At 48.3% G+C, this 21271-nt stretch overlaps 8 protein-coding genes across 8 annotated transcripts; 6 read left to right on the top strand and 2 right to left on the bottom strand.

Moving 5' to 3' along the window:
* Positions 1-2119: 2119 nt before the first annotated feature.
* Positions 2120-2341, top strand: NUU61_001555 (uncharacterized protein; the record flags this gene model as incomplete). The annotated part of the gene is made up of 1 exon (XM_056652137.1): positions 2120-2341. One exon carries the CDS (start codon positions 2120-2122, stop codon positions 2339-2341), a length of 222 nt encoding a protein of 73 aa, XP_056515404.1.
* Positions 2342-5173: 2832 nt separating this feature from the next.
* NUU61_001554 (uncharacterized protein) lies at positions 5174-5461 on the top strand (the record flags this gene model as incomplete). Its single annotated transcript, XM_056652136.1, has 1 exon — positions 5174-5461. The coding sequence occupies one exon, from the start codon at positions 5174-5176 to the stop codon at positions 5459-5461; it is 288 nt and encodes a 95-aa protein (XP_056515403.1).
* A 3700-nt stretch (positions 5462-9161) lies between these two features.
* On the top strand, positions 9162-10359 carry NUU61_001553 (uncharacterized protein; the record flags this gene model as incomplete). The annotated part of the gene is made up of 4 exons (XM_056652135.1): positions 9162-9190; positions 9250-9653; positions 9701-9898; positions 10244-10359. The coding sequence occupies 4 exons, from the start codon at positions 9162-9164 to the stop codon at positions 10357-10359; spliced, it is 747 nt and encodes a 248-aa protein (XP_056515402.1).
* A 189-nt stretch (positions 10360-10548) lies between these two features.
* Positions 10549-10989, bottom strand: NUU61_001552 (uncharacterized protein; the record flags this gene model as incomplete). The annotated part of the gene is made up of 1 exon (XM_056652134.1): positions 10549-10989. The coding sequence occupies one exon, from the start codon at positions 10987-10989 to the stop codon at positions 10549-10551; it is 441 nt and encodes a 146-aa protein (XP_056515401.1).
* Positions 10990-11024: 35 nt separating this feature from the next.
* Positions 11025-11292, bottom strand: NUU61_001551 (uncharacterized protein; the record flags this gene model as incomplete). The annotated part of the gene is made up of 2 exons (XM_056652133.1): positions 11025-11140; positions 11196-11292. The coding sequence occupies 2 exons, from the start codon at positions 11290-11292 to the stop codon at positions 11025-11027; spliced, it is 213 nt and encodes a 70-aa protein (XP_056515400.1).
* A 1327-nt stretch (positions 11293-12619) lies between these two features.
* On the top strand, positions 12620-13170 carry NUU61_001550 (uncharacterized protein; the record flags this gene model as incomplete). Its single annotated transcript, XM_056652132.1, has 2 exons — positions 12620-12744; positions 12915-13170. The coding sequence occupies 2 exons, from the start codon at positions 12620-12622 to the stop codon at positions 13168-13170; spliced, it is 381 nt and encodes a 126-aa protein (XP_056515399.1).
* Positions 13171-13816: 646 nt separating this feature from the next.
* Positions 13817-14322, top strand: NUU61_001549 (uncharacterized protein; the record flags this gene model as incomplete). The annotated part of the gene is made up of 2 exons (XM_056652131.1): positions 13817-14043; positions 14151-14322. 2 exons carry the CDS (start codon positions 13817-13819, stop codon positions 14320-14322), a joined length of 399 nt encoding a protein of 132 aa, XP_056515398.1.
* A 2098-nt stretch (positions 14323-16420) lies between these two features.
* NUU61_001548 (uncharacterized protein) lies at positions 16421-18942 on the top strand (the record flags this gene model as incomplete). Its single annotated transcript, XM_056652130.1, has 5 exons — positions 16421-16578; positions 16643-16883; positions 16934-17080; positions 17158-18405; positions 18478-18942. The coding sequence occupies 5 exons, from the start codon at positions 16421-16423 to the stop codon at positions 18940-18942; spliced, it is 2259 nt and encodes a 752-aa protein (XP_056515397.1).
* Between the last annotated feature and the right edge of the window lie 2329 nt (positions 18943-21271).

Below are 21271 nucleotides of genomic sequence, written 5' to 3'. Positions count from 1 at the left end.
AAAACTCTCATTTATGTACTTAGTTCAACTTTTTCGATCAGACTCAGAATCCATATTATGGCTTTGTGTTTCTAGTTCTAATTACACTTCATACCTTTTACGTCTGAGTGGCTAGTTTCAATTGCGTATTCTAAAATAACCCCAATGTCGCTGATCAGTCGATCTGCTATATCGATTCCTAATAAACCAAGCAATTTTTGATTGTGTCGGTAGTGTCCTATATCATTAAATTGATAGGGTTTCTATACACAGCTAGGTAGTCTCCACATATTGACCCACAATAAAATATTATGCCATTATTCTTCTATCAGCTCGATTTTCAATCTAATCTTTATATCCCGCATAGGTCGCCATATAATCACGGTTCAGTGATATATATGTATACCTGCGAAGCCCATATCGTGCCAGACAGATTCGTGTAATCATCAGGTCTTCTCCGATTCTTTCGTGAACTACAAGAATGCAATCGTCCGCGTATCAACCCCTTGGCTCTGCAATTTGGAACTCCCAAAGTCCATGGCCTTTGAACGGAACTCTAGATGGTAAGTAAGCTAATGCGCATATTATTCAGCTCACTAATATCATCAAAGGCAGCGTGGATACTTTAAACCAAGCATCGACAGGAATATGCGCAATCAACACAGGTAAGTACAGAAAACATTGGCTTAATACTACTTGTCGCTGAGATAGGATAGACGTGGTGATTGTGCAAAAGCTTTCACCTACAGGTGTTATCTTTATACCAATACACTCTGGCCTTTCTTCCTTTTGCAACGAGCTCTACCAGAGTGACAGGAATGGAAACTCCCTTCCAGAGATGTATTTGGTGGTAAAGCTAGGGGCCGGATATTTTACAATCTGCTCGACGATTGAGCCATATATTCTCGACCAGTTGCAGAAACAAATCATGGAAGAGGAGTTTGAAAAGAGCGAGGAGGGTCAACTTTCTCGGCTGGTGACACTTTTGCACAGAAAGGTCAAGATTTGGAGACACGGAAGAGACATTCATTATCGGCAGCACGGGGCGGTGTTATCTACTGCAGTGGTAGAGTGCCTAAGCCCGTGTCGTCTGGAAAACCGCGTGTATCACGGTTATTGGAGCTTGGAGCTTTCACTTCCTGAGTTTGGTGGGTATATTGTAAAGCGAATGGGGCGAGTTTCTGATCTCTTACAGCTTCTTCAATTCTAGAAAATACTATTTACGGGAGTATTCACTGGAGTTGCTATATTGTATCTTTAGATTTGTTTCTCACAAAACCATCATAAAAGTCCCTTCCCTCCAAAGAAGCACTTGACGTGGATCCAATGCCATGTGAATGTATGAATATATAATCTCCAACCAAATGAATTCCTATTTACGGGTAACCTATTTACACTGTTAAGCCGCTATTCTCCAGAGATTGTGGCGCAAAACAAGGGCAAGGGAACAGAGATGAATATAAGCAAAATTTGATAGGTAGCATCATAAACCAGAGCCCCATATGCCAAATTCGAGGCCGCGGTATCCGGAGCGAAAACGATGGAAGCTTCTGATAGTTAGAGTAGTTCTACGACCCCGTACTTTGAAATATTTGATGCTACATAGAAGTCTGAGAGAAAAAACCCTATAAAAGTTGGCATACCCTCCCTTCAGCTTATTTTTCCACCCATTCCAAGCTCATTCTTCCATTCCCTCCTCAGATTATGGCCTTCTCCATCATTCCAGTCAAAGAAGTTGACGTCCCTTTTACGGACCTTCCAGCAAAGCAACCCGACATTGAGCGATTTTCTGCCAGCGCCATTATATTCCACTGGAACCCTCCAACCAAGCCATACGTCTTCCTATGTCAGCGTGCATATAAGGACCACACCATAGGAAAGGATAACTCATGGGGTGGAAGTTGGGAGACGCCCGGAGGAAGTCATGATCCCGGCGAAGATCTAAGATCTACTGAACACTGCGATACGCGAGACTAGAGAGGAGGTCAACTTGCATATATCACGCGTTGATCGCTACGTGTACTGGGATTCTTGGATACACAAGGGTATTCTGATGGCCAGATACACCTTCTGCGCGGCCGTCCGTGAACAGTTACATCCCCAACGAACGTGGTGCGACGAACAGCAGTGTCCAGTCGGCATGGAAGAGGGGGACATCAAGCTGAATCCGAATGAGCACATTGATTTTTGTTGGGCTACAGAGGCACAAGTCCGGGATTCTTCTCCATACGATGATAAGAAATCCCAGCAAGAAGGGCTTGTCATGCTTGAAAGCAAGAAGCAAAGTATCCTCGACGCGTTTGAGCGACTGAAGAATTCCTATCTTGATATAATTGTGAGGGCAGAGGACACTCGCAGGTAATTAGTCACTTTACTGAGGCATTATATTTGGATGCCAACTCTCTGGAATAACTACTTATGTACGCTAGTCTGAGCCGATTTCATATTGGGAACTTTTTCTTTACTAGTTTACGCGTATAGCAAATAATTATCAGCAAGTTTACATCAATTGAATGCTCCTACGCTGCATTCTTCCCAAAAACTATGGTAGCTACACACCAAAGGAAGTTTTTAGGTGTATTCAGGAAGGACACTTTTGGTTTGAGGCCATTTTCATCCCGACTTTTATTATTTATTGTAATTATTTTGTGGGCGTATCTCTTGGGAGACCAGGATATATAGACGGGCTAGCTAGAATATAAAGTTAAGAGCTATGAACTTCTATAAGCGGCCTTTTTAGTCAAAAACAATAATATTGGGGCTTCTATAAGGAGGACCAGGTGATCTGACTTTTTACTCAAGTCCAAAATCATCTCCTTCCCCTGTATTTCGAACAACACAATCCATATCCGCTATGCAATTTATCCAAGACACTCATCCTGAGGCCTTTCCCCAGCAGCTTGAACGGCTTCCGCCTGAGCTCCTACAGTATATTATTGAAACACATTTCTTTTCCAAGCCTCTTGGTTCCCATTACGCTCTGTATCAACTTCGACTGCTACTACACGAATCGAACCCCTATCTACGTATTCGACGAGAGATTGGACATTTCTTACGAAGCCTACGGATCCGAGAAATGGTACGAACCCGTTGGAACCTCTATATCAACTATGAGGATGCCGTGAGCAATCAACACGAGATCCCTTTATACCCCGAACGACAAAGGGATCTGGCTACCTGGAGTTTGACTGAATGCACGGACTGTTTCTATTTTATGCTTGACCGCCGGGTAATTCGACCTTCTTACTATAACAACCACGGTTATAGCTTCTTTGCCCTTGCTTCCTGCCTTGAGAACAAAGAGCTTTTATGTCGCCTAATCTCTTCTGCGGAACCCAAAGAATTGCTCGAATTTCCGTCAATTGGGCTTGAAGATCATACAACAATCTTCCAACAGACTGTGACCGACGCGAAAGTTTTTCAGATATGTTGGGATCGACTTGAATCGGTTCCAGACCTAGACCTCTCATTAACGCTTCGGGTGAAGCATATCTATGCTGTTTGCAAGTACGTCACTGTCGATTTGGCGAACAGATTGTTGGCCCGAGGCATCGATATATCAATGGGTCTTGCAACTGGCAACGGCAATTTGACAGCTTGGCATGCAGTAGCTGAGTTTCACCCTAACCCAAGGTCTATTTTCGAGTGGCTCCATATGCACGCTTTGTTGCCTCAGCAACTGAGATCATCTATACTATTCCGAGCTACCCAATCAGACCGGGTGGAAGCTGCAATTTGGCTTATTGATCATAGCAATGACTCCAGCGACTATCGCCCGGCTGCAATAGGGGCTGCTAAGCGCCAAACAGATGAAAGTGCAACGATTCTTGATGCTATTGTACAACGCATACCTCTTTCCCAGCCTTGGGATGAGTCTGCGCTCCAGGATCTCGTGCTAGAAATTGTGTCAGGTGCATGTACGAAAAGCAGAGAACTTTTTATGAAGAAAGAATTTCTGTGTGAGAAACAACCCATGTTTGCAGAACAACACGCTGAGGTATACAAGAGCGAGCTTACTATTGTGGAAAAGCGTGCTATTCTGAAGACTCAAAAATCAATTGCTTGCATCAGCGACTGTTTTTTGCATGTGGCGCAGGTTCGTGCAGCAAGTGAAGCAAATTTGCACAACTTGTCCGATTTTTTGGATAATTTGATCGATGAGGAATAGAATATTCGATACAGGGGTATAGCGTTACACGAGGGAATACACTAGGTATAATTCGCATTGCTATTTCTGGGATGTATCAAGAGGTTTTGAAATTTGCAATAGCAATTTAGCAGCTTAGCATGCAGTAACAGAGTTACACCCAGACCCAAAGTCTACTTTCATGTGGCCTGTATAATACACACTTGGTCTGAGACTACTATAATACTCTAAATCACCCAATCAGACCGGGTGGAAGCTCCCGTCTGGCTGATTAGTCATAATAGTAACGCCGCAACGATATTGTAACTGGGATAGGGGCTACTTAACGCCAAACCTATGAAAGCTCAGCTATACTAATGGCTCCTAAGAACGATTCTGCTCCCCGGAATGATTAGCATCGGAAGAAGGCGACTCTAGTCACTCGAAAAATGGCTTAATATATCAAGGGATGTAGGGGAACGGAGGTGACAGAGCTCGGAAAGATGATACAAAGCCGGTCTAGACTGGCCCGATGGGCTGGATAGCAGTGTGAGAATAGGTTTCACTTCTGTGCCTAAGGCTGTAGGTCAGTGAGCTGCTGTTCCTGGGATACATTTGACTCTGGCCTAATTGGCTATAGGCTGCATCAGATTTTGATGTTAGGCGGGAAAGACAACCCAACCACCCCCTCATACGTTATGTTCACCGGTCGTTTCGAAGTTTCTCGTATGTCTACGTTAGGTGTTGTCCCATTTACAGATCGGGAAGTCGTAAGAGAGTTGGCACGGGTCATGTCTCGATTCTCAAAGAGGCCACCAGACCGCAATGTAATAGAAAAATCGCGCACCTGCGAAGATATATAAGGTTTTTGGATCCCCTATCTTACTCCAGTTGAACAGCATAGTACCGCATCGCAAAACGAGAGCGATTACCAGCTACTATCCGTACGAAACAATAAAAAGTAAGTCTTATTTGAGGTGTTTTGACGTTAAACATTCGTCGAGGGTTACTTCTGACTGACATTCGAAAAGATGTGTTGGTTAAGATACAGAGAATACAACGGTCAAAATGGCTGTGGTTGTACTTACCATACTGGAGTCCTCCGCTGCAACGCTTCTGAACAGCGTCCCGACAAAGCCTACTGCCTTCCCGCAAGTGGAAAGCTTCGAGATCTTCCGCGACTATCGCTTGCCGAAGATAGGGGCCATGAAGGCCAGTGTCCAACCTGCCGTGGACTCACTCCTAGCAGCTCCTATGACTCAGAGTTTGGAGTTGTATGATTGCCCAGGTTGCACAGAGTTAGTAGGCCGGTCGTCTTTTATTTGGCTGCTGAGGGAGTTCGGACTTGGCTTTTAGTAAATATGTCTCTCGGCTTTTTGCACATATATATGCCTATGGCAACCTTGAACTATTCTGTTTTATGTTGAAGGAATCCAATAAGCCAGAAATTCAACATAGCCTATCAATTCTTAGAAATATCGACATTCTGTAGTCCTCTTGAAAAACCCCTAGCCAACTAAAATGAACCAAGGTTCCTCGCAATTTTGATTTCCTGCTGTGGCACCATTTATCGCTTAATATATGATAGCTTAGTACTCTCGCTTTCCCTCCTCCAACCTTACATTTTGTGCAACAGAGAATTTAGACCCCTAGTGCTGGCTGTTGGTCTTGACTAAGAAAGCAAGGGGTTAATTAGTCATGATAAGCGGTCAAGGAGCAATATACAAGTTATAAAGTCGTGGAACGTCAGATATGCTAAATGACATCTCAACCCTGCTTAGACTCGAACTTCACAATGGCTCCCAAGAGGGTGATATTGCGACTTCGGGAAAGCCACTTTCCAAATATGTTATATCCGGAGATTGTCGCATGCGTGAAAGCATACCTGGCCTTTGCTAAACACCCTGTGGAAGAAGCAGACCAAGGCAAACATTTTTGGCACTTCCAGCTTCCGACCGGCGACTCTCCTAGCGCGAAGTCGAGATTTCATATCGTTATTGATATCGATCAAAGCGACCACTCTGGCTCCCTTCCGGAGAATTTCCCTCATGAGATATACCGTGTCTTGAAAGCCGAAAATGAGATGTGAGCTGAGTTTCCCACGTGGACGATAAAGGTGGGAAACTGATGACTTGTTCTAGACAAATAGTTCCCTTCAAAAGAATAATTGTGCAGGATCATCTTTTACAAGAGCTCCGCCGCTATTCTGATGACTTTTACCCTTGGGGGCGTGATCCCGCGGTTAGCCATTCTTTTATTGAATAAACTCCCGTATTCGCTGTCAAGCACCCTAAGCGAACAATATAAACCCGATCGTCCATCCTTACAGCTTGAGCTAGTTGTGTAAGGATACACCTATACTTCAGTTAGAACGAGCGGCAAAATAGGGGCTCTGGGAGACGACTTGCTTTTTCACTGTGTTCTTGCTTTTCGTCAAGGAGAGACAGCCTGTCTATAGCCAATAGAAACACTTTTCATCATCCTTCCCTAGAAATTTCATTAAATCTGTGGTATTTGGCGAATTTAAAAGACAATTGCTGGAAGGGGTAGATTTTATTTGCCTGCGATTTATATCACTGCAAGCAACACAAATTTACGCAAGTTAGCTGAAAGTTGGGGAGCTACTCATGGGCATCCGATTACCTACAGTCACTACTTCACGGAAACCCTGCAGAAGATCCGGGTTGAACGCCAGGAAGACGAACTTGCCAAGACCTTGAAGTGGTTCTTCGGAGTTGATAATCTGAGGATGCTTACTGCAACGGAACACTCAATCAACCTTGTCCAACTTCTCAGGTCTCTGTTGCATCAATTGAAGCACCAGACTACATGCTTACTTATTACAAGGTGACTCGTAACTTGTTTTCTTTAGAGAAATTACCAATCTAATGGCAAACACGCCGCCCTGAAACGGTTCGTTGATGATGTTTTGCCAAAACAATCCGTGTATGAATATGAGAGAGGTTTCGAAACCATCCTTATTATTCCTGGAATCGGACACAGCAACGCTAATCCGAAAAAGTGGAAAATTTGACAGGGGCATCCCTTGGTTACTGCCGTTGTCATGAGTATTAATAACCATTTTCGCTGATATAATCAATTTTCATTGGCTAGTGTCACCATATAATTACAATACCATATTCGATATATTATTTTTTTCTCTCTTCTACAACTACCCTGCCAGTTTAATCTTTTGCTCTACTTTTATCGCTACTATATCTACTGCCCCCACTACCCCGTTGCCCTTGGCAACCCTACTACCGCCGCCGCCACTGCCACCACTGCTGCTGCCATCGAACCCACTGCTATATCGATTGGCTCATTTAATATTATTAAAAGAATCAATCCCATTGGCTGAAATCCACTCATTTTGACGAATTGGGTTAGATTCATCTGATATAGCTTGGTTACCCCTACTAAACCCTCGAATTATCGCTGCACCAATGCAGCAATCTATGCAGAGATCAAATGAAAGCAGGGGAATTGGACCAATTAGAAAAAAGAAGGCGCCACCGAAGTGCTCAAACTGTGGGGAAAGGCGTCATTCATGTAATAAGTGCCCTGTTGCCAAATAGGGCACTTTATTTACTTTATATAGTTGGTGGTAGGGTTGAGGTTGGGATGAAAATTGATTCTATCAGCGGAGTATTGATCGGGGTACTAGCCGTCTCCTCGAGTCGGACCCACAGCATTTCAGCTGTTGGTCCTCTACACCGATACGCAAATTCTTTTTATTCATCATATACTCCGTATGCCAAAATTCGACGAAAATATCGAAAATCGCCTAAATCAGGCCTGCGAAGCAGCAAAACGCGATCAAAAACCAAAAATCGCGTCGCTGGTGCGCGAATTCGACGTTCCCTATCATCGACTTCGCGCCAGAATTCATGGTCGTCTATCAAGAACAGCTACTACTCCCACCAACAAAGCACTTGACGATTCGCAAGAAAAAGCAGTTATTCGCTGGATTCGACATCTTGATTCTCTACAAGTTTCGCCTACAATTAGCATGATTGAGGACTGCGCAAATCAGATTTTGAAACGGAACGCTGCGGACAACGCGTCGCTACGCGTTTCGAAGAATTGGGCATATCGCTTCATCGGACGCTTCCCACCAGACCTACAGCTGATAAAACAAAAACCAATCGAGAGAAGCCGTCTAAAAGCAGAGGATATTGGGTATTTAGCAGCTTGGTTCGATCGTCTAGAGCCGTATGTAGCTGAAATTGGGGCAAAAAACATCTATAACTTCGATGAAATTGACTTCTAACTTGGTCAAGACAAGATACAAAGGGTCGTTACAGCTAACCCACAGCAAGCACAACGAGGCAATCCTTCGAATGAGAAAGACGAATCCCTTACGTCTATTGAAAGTATCGCTGCTGACGGCTTCGTTCTCCCTCCTTATCTCATTTTTCGCGGCGAATATCATCTCGACCGCTAGTATACGACGACTTCGCACCTACACGACTATCGTATCGCTACTAGTACTAAAGGATATATATTCATATGCAGTTTGGAATGGACCACCCAAGTCAGGTATTGAACCGGCATCGTAAGAGCCGTCCTCAAGTTGAGAGATCCTGCCTATCTTAGGAAATTTTATTGAGATCATAGTAGCCTGCCACAAGAGCCTCCTATACTGTAATTAATGGAATATCGTAATTACGGCTGGGGGCTTATAAGAGCTCGCCCTAGCCGATCTTCGCCGGATATTAGTGCTCGGTTAGGTAGGTCAAAGACCAGATTGGCCGAAATCAAACATGATCCATAATAATACCTGCATGTGTCAGCTCAATTAAGGGCGCTTGTTCAAATATAAGCTGGTACCCTGCCAAACTCCTTGTCTTCTCCTCTGGAGACAGGAAATGATCGATCGGAAAGGCAGTAACTCGTCCTTCTCTTTGCACCGCCCAGGCATCACTGTTTACTTGACATGTCCAGTCACGATCATTCTTCTTCCTCTTCCCTACTCATTTCCGATATCGATTCTCCATGTTTATGGAGCTCATACGATGAGCCCAAAGGGAGTACTGGTTCTTATCCGAAGATTTTGATGGCTGGATATGGACGAAAGTCAGCAAGGTATGAATCAGGTGGAGTTTAATAATAGTGTTTTTATTTGATGCTGAAGCTTCACACAGTGCCCCCGAGGAGCGAACTGGCAATTCGGGAGATATATCGGTCGAGCCATCGCAAATTGCATTTCCATTTTCTGAGTTCGAAAACTGGAGTGAAGCGACGATCTGGGCAACTGGAGCGACAGCGACAAGATTGATGCCGACCCGAGCTAGGAACACATCTCAGCTATCGCGGAAGGATTGCGCAGTCGTTCAGAAGTTAATATTCAAGTACAACCTGGACGATGCTGCCTCCTTCCAGGAATATTATAAAGGGGTCTTCTACAGTTTGCAAGAACAAGAAGCTTTGGAACTCTTGTATGCATGGGTTGTCGAACTGTGTGGTGGGCAAGCCCTCATCTTTGCAACTCCCCCTTGGTGGCCCAAGACCATCCACCATACATGTGTAGAAGACTTGGCGGAGGACGGTACGTGCCCCAAGTTCACAGAGCTTTCCGTCGCTGATAACCAAAAGACAGAAAGAAACTCCTCCTGCACATCCTTTGTGGGGACCACGAACAAGACATTCAACGAGAGATCCCATTCAAGGTTCCATTCAAGAAGCTTTTCGACCTGCTGCAAACTTCCAGTATTGAAGGCAGCAGAAAAGTGAAGGTAAAGGAAGTGTTTGTCCTACGCAAATTTGAAATTCTCAACAAATCGAGACTGCGCGGTATGACTCTATAAACTCCCTAGATAGACAGATTACTAATCCTGTTGCTAGAGGTCCAAGTTCGAGTATCCCATATCACAGAAAACATGGGGTATAATAAGATATCACGTAGCTTCTCAGCCCACTGATATGCAGAGACTTTCGCCTGTGCGAATGGAGCGGTAGCTTCCTGTGGGCCTGACTGTTGAGCCTGAATCCTGAAACGGGGACGAAAGGACTCAGACCGGGATGCCTCGAAGTTCCAAGGCCGCGCTGAGTCAGTTTCATTGACCGTGCGGTCCCGACTTTGATTATTGGCTGATGATCTTTCCCTGTGTCTCGAATGTTGGTCATGGAATAAACTAGGCGAGTTCGTGCTGGAGTTCGATGTTCTATATGTGTCTGAAGGGGTGCGCCCAGTCGCGGAACAACCAATCCCAGAACTTGTGAAGAACATCCTCTCGCCTCCTGTCGTTGCATAACTCGCGCTATATCGTTTGGGCTCCCTATTGAATGGCCGTGGGTCACGAGTAGCTGGTTTCTTCGCGGTAGGTTGCGGTACAGAGTTGAAGTACATGCTGCTTGATCTTGATCGTCTACTCGGGTCGCTAGTGTAAGCTGAAGTGGAGACGAGTCATGGGCTCGTCTCTACCCGCAGTACCCGGGGCAAATCAATTCCTCTTCTTAGGCAAGTCAGGGCTTGCAGGGCCCTGTGATTTCATACTCTCCTTGAAGGACTCGTAGGTCGACTTTGGGCGCAGATTCCCGAAGGGCACATTCTGTTGTCTCAGTGTGCGCCCAGACGATGGTGTTGCACGTCCGGTCTTAGTGTCGGCAGCTCGCCATCCTACAGTATTGGAACCCTTTGTACCATGGAAGTCTCGAAACTCATCCGACGCATCCGCTCTCGTTTGCGCCTCGCCCTGAGGTTTCGACCATTGGTGGGACCCGGCCCGCGCATGATCTGCGTATCTTTGAGCGCCCACTGAGCATTCGTTCGAAGCCGAACGGAACCATATATTGAACGAAGGCTTTTCTGTCCTTGGCGGTGATGTTGCAGAGGTGAAGCCGGCCGATTCTGTCTTTCGCTGAGTTGAGTTGGGGGGCTCCATACACTTCGCCGGAGCCGGCGCGCCCGCGATCTGTATTATTTGAGCCGTCGTTTGGGATCACTCAGGATCTCATCCGCGACTTGGATGGCCTGGAACTTGGCCTTGAACTCTCGTTCCTTCCCTGGATTCCCGTCAGGATGATATTTGAGGGCTAGTGGCCAGATTAGCGCTGTCAGCTAACGTTCTCTGAGATTACTCTCACATACCCAGTCTCCTGAAGTGCTTCTTGATACCCTCCGTCTCAGCACTAGGTTGAAGCCCCAAGTTTGCATAATAGTCCCTCCGAACATCCGCCTTCATCATGATGATCCTCATACTGTGGCAAGCTTACCGGTGCGCGTGAGACTTAAATTGTGTAATTGACTGTCTCGGGAGTGAACAGTGCTCTCCCACATTACCAGCCAGGTATTCAGTTTGAGGTGCTCGATAAAAGGAGACGTCACGTTGGCGTTAAGACGCAGACAGGGATCTCATCAGGCTTGAAGATCGCCAAGCTTTTATCTTCGTATCTTTGGGAGTAATCCTCCAAAATCAAGGCGAAGCGGTTGTGGGGTCGATGGGAGTCGAATTCTGCAGATTTCTCTTCGGTAATGCTGAATGGCGGTCGACTTGTCAGAGACAAGTAGGTCGTTAGTGGTTAGAGGCGTGATTGCGGCGAATGGACATGGTACTGGGGTTCGAGCGGGCTGATAAGCCTGTCTTGAACCTTGAACGCACAGATGAAGATGTGCTGCCAAAGGCGATGGGGGTGAAGTATATTCATGGAATCGAAGCTGGGGCAGACGGGGTAATAGAATTGATGGCGCGTCCTTGAAGGATCCTTAATGAACAAAATAATACAAGCAACTGGCATTGTCTTCCAAATACCGCCTTCTCAACATCAATATTAAAGCAGTATTTAGTCGATCGAATACTCCGTTGCCTCAGCTTTCTAAACGGCCTCGTTATAGTGGTACTTTCTTCAGGCTAACAATAATGTGTGGCGGAAATGAACGCTAAACCAAAAGCCAAAGGTGGGTCATGTTTCGTTGCGACGTCATCTCAACCAGCCCATCAAAGACAGGAAGAATGGTTCTGCATCCAGTTTATGTCGAAGGTGCGTAGAATTTGTGAGGCAACTACGTTGTAATAGGGTACTGTATAATATAACGGTGCGGTTTGATTATCAATCCCCTGTGTATCACCCTCCGTTTATCCGGACTGAGGTGCACCCAGCTAAGGGGGGCCCAATATTATCCTGACTGTTGGACCCCCCCTTGGCATTTTTTGGCCCCCCTTCCTGGCTGTAACCCGCGGACTGAGCTTGCAGGTCAAATGAACATTTGAAAGTGGGTAGATGAACACTTGATTTTACCTCGGTCCACATTTAGAGGTTCAGGCCACATTTGGATTAAATACCAATTCTCCGAATCCAGATTCGCTGTACGACTTTCGCTGAATCACCAGCGAGATCCCGTAAGAAGATTTGCAAAGGAACGAAGAAAACCTCTTCGCATATAACAGACTCGACATAGGCCGGTGTACAATCCCAGAACAACCAGAATCACACACTGCGCGCTCACAACGGTTTCCACCGACCGGCTGTTAATAGGGCACACCTGTTTTTGGCTGTTGGCACACCGACCGCGCTATGGCTACTGCGGGGAGCCTGGCCACGAGACTGGGACAAATACCCAGAACTCTGACCGAAGCATCTCGCTCGAACGATAAGAACAGAGGCGAGAAGAAGGTTGAATCGCTCGATAAAATTCCTCAGTCTGGCCTTCAAGACGTCTATCGCTATCAATAGCGATGACGGCGTCCAAAAACGCGCCGTTTCCGCTCCTCAAGAGGCTCTCAAAGCCTACGCGACCGAAATACGGCCGCCGAATCCCACCGAATTGATTCGAGTTACGGTCTGCGACAGCTATATGATCTTTTTACAGGTTCTTCGGCCCTACAACTGTCCAGAAGAATAGCATTGCAGTCAACCTGGCTGTGGGCAAGAGCACGGTCCGAGGAGCTATCGGAGACATCGATATGTCAATTGAGGATGGCTCTACAACCTCCGGCACCACATTCACAATCCGACTTACAGAAGTCATGTACGTGCCCGACATTCGAGTGAATCTCAGCGGCAATAAACTCGCTGATAATGGGATTTCAGCAGAGTACAAACGCGACGGCCTCGTCCTACTCTGACCGGACGTTTCTGCATTCGGAATCCGCGACAAGTGAGACAAACTATGGGCCCCACGATTCCCCGACATTCGGCGACCGTACGGGAGGGCGCAGTCTCCCGTACTACACGACACCGGCGGGCGACCACATGGCCGCCCATCGTGGTGGAGGAACTAGAGCGTCAACAGATTGCCTGATGAGGCTCCGGAGAATAAGGGCTTCAGGCAAGACGGTCCAAAGCCCAAGGAAAGCGCCGTTGAGCTCCTCGACAACTCCCGGGGATCTAATACCCTGTGCCTCCGTCGTGGCCGTCAGTCGTGGGTCTACAACCTGACAAAGGAGGCGAGTTCATCAACGGACACCTCTAGCAGGAGGAAAAAGAAAGAAACATTGCCTGGCACATCTCCGTCGCTTACATCCACGAGCGAAACGGCAAAGTTGCCTCTCGTTTCTTTTCGAAATCCCACAACGAACATTTCTCCACTGCGAGATGAGCTGCCGAATACCTCTCATCGAAAGCCCACTACGGGCTTGCTTCCGATGGAAACAAAGGTGCTGAGGATGGAATGGGTTCGATTTAGGGATTCGTGGATGCTTCATATACTACTTGCCCGGATATAGGCCGCTGCCTCAGCGGCTATGTCTTCTTCCTTGGCGCGCCAGTAGCATGGGCAGCCAAGCGACACGGCCGCGTGCCAAGGTCTTTAGCAGAAGGAGAGAATGGCTATGGCTGAAGCTCAGCGTCGGGATCTGGCTACGACGCCGGCTGGGAGAACTACGACTCCTCTCAGTCAGCAGCAGCTCTGAAGTTGCACAGCGACAGGCAGTCCGCGATCGAGATGGCTCAGAACAGCAGGCCAAAGCGATGTCCGCCGGCGCTGGATTTGAGAGAAGGTCCAGCAAGGTGAAATCAAACTCTAGTATGCCCCGGGTGCCACATTGGGGACAGATGGATTGACAAAACCAATGCCAAAGTTCAAATTCATTGAATTATTTGACAGACGTGGTCTGGCGAAGATATTCGAATCGAAAGCGAATGCAAAAGAAACGGTTGTCAGATTCGGGGCCCTTGGCGATGATGACATGGCAGCATGTGGGCTGGCAGATTCGGAAGGGAATTCGATATCGAATCAGCTGATGAATTCTGATTTCGCCAATGAGACTGCAGGGTGAGAAGAAACCGATTGCGGATGAATTCGCTGCATACCAAATCATTTTCATTTTGTTTTGATTTTTCGATACTTGCTGCGCGCTGGCATGGGTGCGTGTTGAGACTCTTGACGCCTGATTATGAAGGTGTCGGTGTCATGTGACACGAGGCAGCAGCGGAGGCAGCGGGAGGACTCCAGAAAAATTGTCCACTGTTGAATTGGGGTTCGGGCGGCAAATATTTGCTGTCCGCGGATATTTGCTATTTAGATCCGAACAACTTTGTATGGCAAATTGTATTCACCCGACATTCCAATTTTCCTGGAGATCAATTTTCCAGGGCGTGTTGATAATCTTATCAACCAAGCCAACAACATCTTTCTTTAGCATGCATTGCAACTTCCCTTCCTCAATGCAAGACAGGGCATACCGGAGCGGAAGGCCAATTAATCCGACATCAGCGAGGCAGCCGTGCCCTCAGGTCGCCCCACACCTATCGGTGTAGGTGCTCGCTCCACAGTGCAACAATGATTAGCATTCCAACAGTGAAATTTCTCTTTATTCGAACCTTTATCTATATATCTACCATGCCAAAATCTTCTCAAATTCTCGAGAATCAAATCATCCAACCATGCGAAGGCGCAAAGCGCGTCGAAAAGCCCAATATCTGTGTCTTGGCGCGAATTCGACGTTCTTTGCCAACAACTTCATTCTCGAATTCATCATCGCATCGCTCGTGCACGGCGCTAGGGAACCTATAAAGGACTGAAGAAACAACAAGAAGAGGTTCTTATTGATGGGCTATACAGCTAGATTCCTTACACGTTCCACCCACAATTCGTACGATTAAGCAGAATCACTTGCGGCTATTGAATGTATCATGGCGGAAGGTTTTTTTTTTTTGTTCTTTTCCACTTCCTCTCTACTTCGTCTTCCCAAGCGAATACCATCTCGAGAGAAGCTATGATTCAGATCTTGCCGAAAATTATCGAATATCTAAAGAGTCTGAATGGTATACGAATGACGAACTGGTACTCAACTGGATTCAGCACTTCCACCCTTCAACCAAGGATCGCCTTGAGTAAGGGCAAAAAAAAGCTCTTAATTATGGATGGGCATTGCGCCTCATGCACGAAATTATCGCATTCTATGAAGAACATTCGACTATTCAGATTTGTTTTGTGCCACGTACTCATCGCTGCCAACCTCTCGGTAAGCCTTTCCAAGCATATAAATCATATTTTCGACGCCAAAACAACGAGCTTGCGAGGTGGGGGTGTTTCGTCGAAGATAAAGGAAGCTTTTTGCTAGAAACCCCTCAAATTCGGCGAAATATCATCAAGCAGCGTACGATTGAGGATTCTCTCGAATGATTGGGGCTTATCCTTCATTCCGAAGGAGTTCTACAGCATCTTCGTTGAGATCTCCACACGTCGTCGCCACTTCAGATCTTCCATGAATCGACTCCTCTACCCCTTTCAAGCTCTATAATCTCGCTGCCACAGTCGAATCGTGGTGTTCGTCGAAGTATCCATAAGTCAAGATCCAAACACAACAGAGCCCGCAGCTCGGCGAGGGTTGTATTTTGAGGCTGAAATTGAAGCTACTGAACTTGCAGCACAAACCCAGTCCGATTTAGCGCAGCATCTGCGCCGAATTCAACCCCCGAGAACTGGCAGATCTTGCAGACAGCTTTCAAAAAATGAAGCATGTATACGCAAGAGCTGCAAACCGTCTATTTGCGGACCACAGTAAGCAAGAGAGGCGGCAAGAGAAGCGGATAGACATAGAGCATAATTGGCACCAGTCAGAACCGAGTCGTGTCATTTACCTCACCTCTGGCGTGAGAATCCCGGCATCATTGATTCTGCGTGCTCTCTGCCTCCGTTTCATACTTCTCACTTAGTACCTCTCCACCCCATCCGGATTCAACGCTATCTCTCCTGCCCCGACCATCACCATCTGCAGAGAGACCTCCCCAGCGCTACAGAACTCACTCAACCCCAACCCCCTCATCATGAGTACCTCACGAAGTGGCCGTCCTGGCGAGACAAGGTAAAGAGCGCCGAACCTGAAAGAAGGGCAGTCACTAATCCAGACCATCAGTCTGCCGAACCAAGACATGACTGGCGACACCCGTGACGCGCCAATCATCATCGACACCACCGACGATGCCGGCGATGACTCGGACGAGGATGACAGCGAGGATCTAGATAATGACGGGGCACACGATTTTGTACAGACATTGCTCGCGCAGGCGGGACAGGCGAAAAACACGCGGTACGTTGATTTGGACGCCTCGAGAACCAAACAAAGGCATGACTGACTTTTGTGTGGCCGCCAGTCTCGATGAGGTGACTGCCAACTTTGAGCTTGATCGGCTCAACGACCCCGAGTTATGGCGGATGTGCCAGCGTTTCTATAAGCTCCGCGGCATGGAGGGCCAGACCCCTAGTCGGGAGATTGAAATCGATGGCCTCAATATCTCTCTCAAGCCGCACCAGGCATTCGCTGCGTTCTACATGCTTCGGTCGGAGAGAAGGCGTCATGGGGGGTTCCTTGCAGATGAAATGGGTCTGGGAAAGGTAAGCTGCAGCCCAAAGAGTCGAGTGCCCTAGCTCTGACTATGATATAGACCATTACTACGCTTGCCGTCTGCGTCCTCTCCCGGTGGCTCGATACCGCGAGGATCCCGCTGGAGGCCATCCCCCTCACCTACCGGAAGGAACCCTTTCCAGTGACCCAGCCGATTGCCCGAGTGCCCACCTCCTCCCCATCTGTTGTCCGTGTATCGAGATGGGGCCCTCGATTGCAATAAAGCCGCTCGCGTGGCCGACCCTGATCTTGGTGCCCGCACAGCTCCTCCGGAACTGGGGGCAGGAGTGGAACAAGGTGGTGAACACAGGTCACCCTCGCCTGCAGATGACCCTTCTTGTTGGCCACCGCGACAATCGGGCATTGCAACGGTCCGACGTTCGGTCTTGGGAGACATTGGCGCAGAACAATCCCAGCCACCATAGCCTCCGCTTTGCGCGTGCCCGTGAGTTAGCTGGCGCATTGGCGTGGCAGAAGTTGTTGGGGACAGGGGACCGTCAGCTCTGCCCAAGGGACCAGGAGCTCATCCAGGAGTGGATGGACGCAAAGGATCGGCGGTTCCCCCGCGAGCGATCCCAGTTATGGACGGGGAATTGGGGCAAGGATTGCCTCGTGGTCCTTACCACTCCTCAGTCGTATGGCACCCAGGTCGCCGACGCCCTGAATTGCGAAGCCACGGTGGAGGACGCATCCGATAGAAGTAATGCGACGGGATCGGTGTGCGGTGCCCTCTGGGGACGTGCCTTTCGGGATGAGTGCCACCAGGAGCGCAATGAAGCCAAAACATACGAGGTCCTTAAGGGCTTCCGAGGGGGGACCCGGTTGTGGTTTCTGTCCGGGACGCCGTTTGAAATCTCACCCGCTGACCTCGCCCGATACGTCGACTGCCTCTGGGACCAGGCGTGGAAGGACATCCCCGAGCTCGCGCGCTGCTCGCGCGCTGACTTTGAAGAACTGGGACGGCAATTTATCTCCGCGCGCGACCACAGGCGCACCGCTATGGTCGTGTCGGAATTCCGGCGGCGGCTCCAGGCGCTGGGCTTTATTCGGCGCACCGTCAGTTCCAAATGGTTTGGCAGTGACCTCCTTACCCTTCCCGAGGCCGAGAGGCAGGACATCGCCTGCGCCCTCGACCCAGCCATGCGCCGCGCCTTCCGAATGGAGCTCGAGCAAGAGTACAGGCAGACCCAGACACGCACCGTCGACAAGGCCACAAATATCCTCCATCGACTCCGGCTGTTCACCACATTCCCCGCGCTAGCGCAAGTGTCGCGGCAAGAGCACCTCCCGCTGACCCTGGATGATATTAACCAGCAGCCCTGGGCCCACAATCAAGGGGGATCGTTCCGTACTTCCCCGTTCCAGCAACACCTCCGGTCCATTCTCAAGGGATCCGCCAAGTTTAAGCAGCTCTGCTCCCTAGTCCAAGGGCTCCAGCGGGATTCCAATGGTGAACACGCGAAGATACTGGTCATGTCCGAGTTTCCTGTCGCCGCTATCATCACGTACCTGGTAAGCCGTCGCCCCACAAGCCGGGAATTTTTGGATGTAGTTCACTGACTGATAGTGATCGATGTATTCTAGGGCCTCGCCGAGGCGTTTCCGGAGAAGCACCCTGTCCTTCTTCTGTCGGGCCAGCCCCAGAGGAATCAGCGATACATTGATGCGTTTAATGAGATGAACACCGGGTCCGAGCGGTTCGTGGAAAACGCTCGCGGGCAGTTCGATCGGGTGACAAGCCCTGGTGTTTTGGTCAGCACAACCCGTGTACTTGGCCTGGGTTTTACCTGTGTTCGCGCCTTCCACGCCGTCCTTCTCGAGCCTAGCCTCCTCAAGTCCACAGAGGAGCAAGCATTTGGACGGATTCGCCGAATTGGTCAGATGAATCGTCGTGTCTATCAGGTCCGGCTGTTGACCAAAGACTCCGAGGTCGAAGGGCAGATTGTTCAGCGGCAAGCCACTCGTCAAGAGCTCCAGTCCAGCCATGTAATGCCAGGCCAAACATCGAGCTCGGAGAAACAAGAGCTGGGCGACAGCGGCCAAGAGTGAGGCACCAAAAGAAAGCCAAACGCTTGGGCGCAGCGACCCTCCGGTCTGCGCCTAGATTGCCGCTCTGGGGTTGCGATTTGACGATGTTCAATGCTAGCTTGGTGGGCAGGATGTGTACCTGAGTAACAACTACTGTTGGCCACGGTGCTCGTTGCCCGTCCTGTATCTTTTCTGTCTAGGAAAAAAAAACTCCCTGTAGATAATATGAGGATCAAGTCGTCGAAACTGGCAATGTGGATGTTCGATACTTTGGAGTGACACTTGGATCAAAGCCTAGCATAGCGAGATATCGGATATCTGTAGATATACTATAGTAAGGTAGACACTCTACGGGTGTCAGTACCAAACCGACAGTGTCACCTATCGATGGCCCAATTTTCATCAATGGTCTCGTTCTTCACTTCCAATTTTAAAATATATGCCAACGATGCCAGGATCCACAAGTTCCACCAGAATCATATAATCAAGGCCTGCGAAACAGCTCGATTCTCTATAATTTCTACTTATAATCCGTGTGGTTGTGGAATTGCGAATCTAATTTTGAAGTGAAATACGACCGGAGACGCGCTACTCCACGTGTCGGAGAACTGCGCGTCTGGCTCTTGAGGGCAACTATTATCTCGGACTATACGATTCTCTTCTCCCGATCACTATCGAATCACCACAAATTCGCAAGATCATACGACCGATGAAATCGCTGTCAATTAGCTTCAGCACACAGCGAGTCAACCAAGCCCTACAGTCGAAAGCTGGCCAAGATATTGCAGCTTCGACCGGCCAATCCTGCCAAGCGGCGACATCGTCGTCCAAGTTGAACGGCTGGAGCATATCAAACGCCTCGTCAAAACCGCACGAAACTCCTTCTCTTCGAGGTGCTGGCGCCACGCCTTCGGCGAAAATGCCAGATTGAGAGGACCAAGCCAGGCGGTTCTCGTACACGCAGCCACTCCTACCTTCGACCCGTTAAAGATAGAGCAGGCCCGCCTCTTCTGAGCAGACAATGTCAAGCAGCTGCCGGTCATCGCGTCGATCACCCTTCTTGGTTGGTTAATGACGAGGCAAAGAAAGCAGAAAACGCAGCCCCAAACCGCCAAGCTCATCGTCGCATTAGCGATGCCCACAGTGCCAACCAAGCGACTATGCGACACTTGACTCGGTATGGAAGAAGCCGCGATTGCTAATCCTACCATGGCAGCCACAGCATGATGGTCTACGGTATTCTCCACAGATGCCGCTCCTGGTGGACCATGGAGAAAGCAAAGGACTTTTTTCGGTCATCCTTCATCCTTGGTGTGTTTCGCTATTAAATCCCCCTTTTATTGCAAAGCCCACGCTTGATTACAAAGTTAAATCTAGCTGGGTAGATTTGGAAATAAATAATCCACAAACCTATATCGATGGGATCCCTCGAAACTGCACCGCAGCAGCGCTCATCATGAAGATCGATCTCGCGACCTTTTTTGCCCTCTTCCTTGGCCAATTTTTTGGGGCCTCGAAGAAGGTGCTATATCAGATTCGTAGTATTTCGAAAACGATCTCACAGACTCGTGAGTCCCTATCTATACATTATCTGGACAGAGTTGATCGTCAATTTGACATTTTCTATCATCACATTTCTCTACCTTCGTAATGAGATCCCAAATAGGTGGGTCCCCCTCCCCTATTTTTCCTTTTCTTTTAATATTGCAATCTCTTCTTTAATATTGAGATATCAACTACGTGTGTGTTTATTGTCTCGGGTTCTTGTTCGGCACTGCTATCGCCCACTTTCCACTACCCACGTTTGCCAGGACTAACGAAGAGGTGATACCAGTGTTACTATAGTCCATTCGACAAATTATTGCCAACCGGGTCGCTTTGATCATGACCTCCCAGCGCCAGGCTCGAATACGTAAATGGGCTCTCGACTCATCAGCGGTGGACTGACTAAGTACTGGCGTCTGTACAACTTCAATGCGGGCATCGTCGTCATATCCACGTGTATGGACGTGTTGCTTCTTGGTTTATGGTGCGAGAATCGTCCCCAGAGCCTCCTTGGTTTTCTTTTTCGTTTCTCTTTGACTGAGACTATATATTCTTGGTGGCATCGCTAGCTATATCCAATTCGCTCCTGTCGCATAAATTATCAAGCTGGATGTCGAGCTCACCATGGCCGTTCCGGATGCCACCTCGGGTTTTGCCTGAGCCTCCGGATGAGATCTCTTAATTGATTGAATCAGAATAGACAAGACACAATGGAGAGCATACCCCAGGGCAGACGGTCAGTACACCCAGATGCACGTTGGCGACTGTAGGGGTTGTAACGATAGCGCCAGAAGCAAAACCTCGC

The sequence above is a fragment of the Penicillium alfredii genome, assembly GCF_028826965.1.
Source record: "Penicillium alfredii strain IBT 34128 chromosome Unknown utg000002l_segment0_segment0, whole genome shotgun sequence".
NCBI classification, from domain to species: Eukaryota; Fungi; Ascomycota; class Eurotiomycetes; order Eurotiales; family Aspergillaceae; genus Penicillium; species Penicillium alfredii.
Note: the sequence above shows the minus strand (reverse complement) of the source record. Positions and strands in the feature narration are given on the sequence as shown.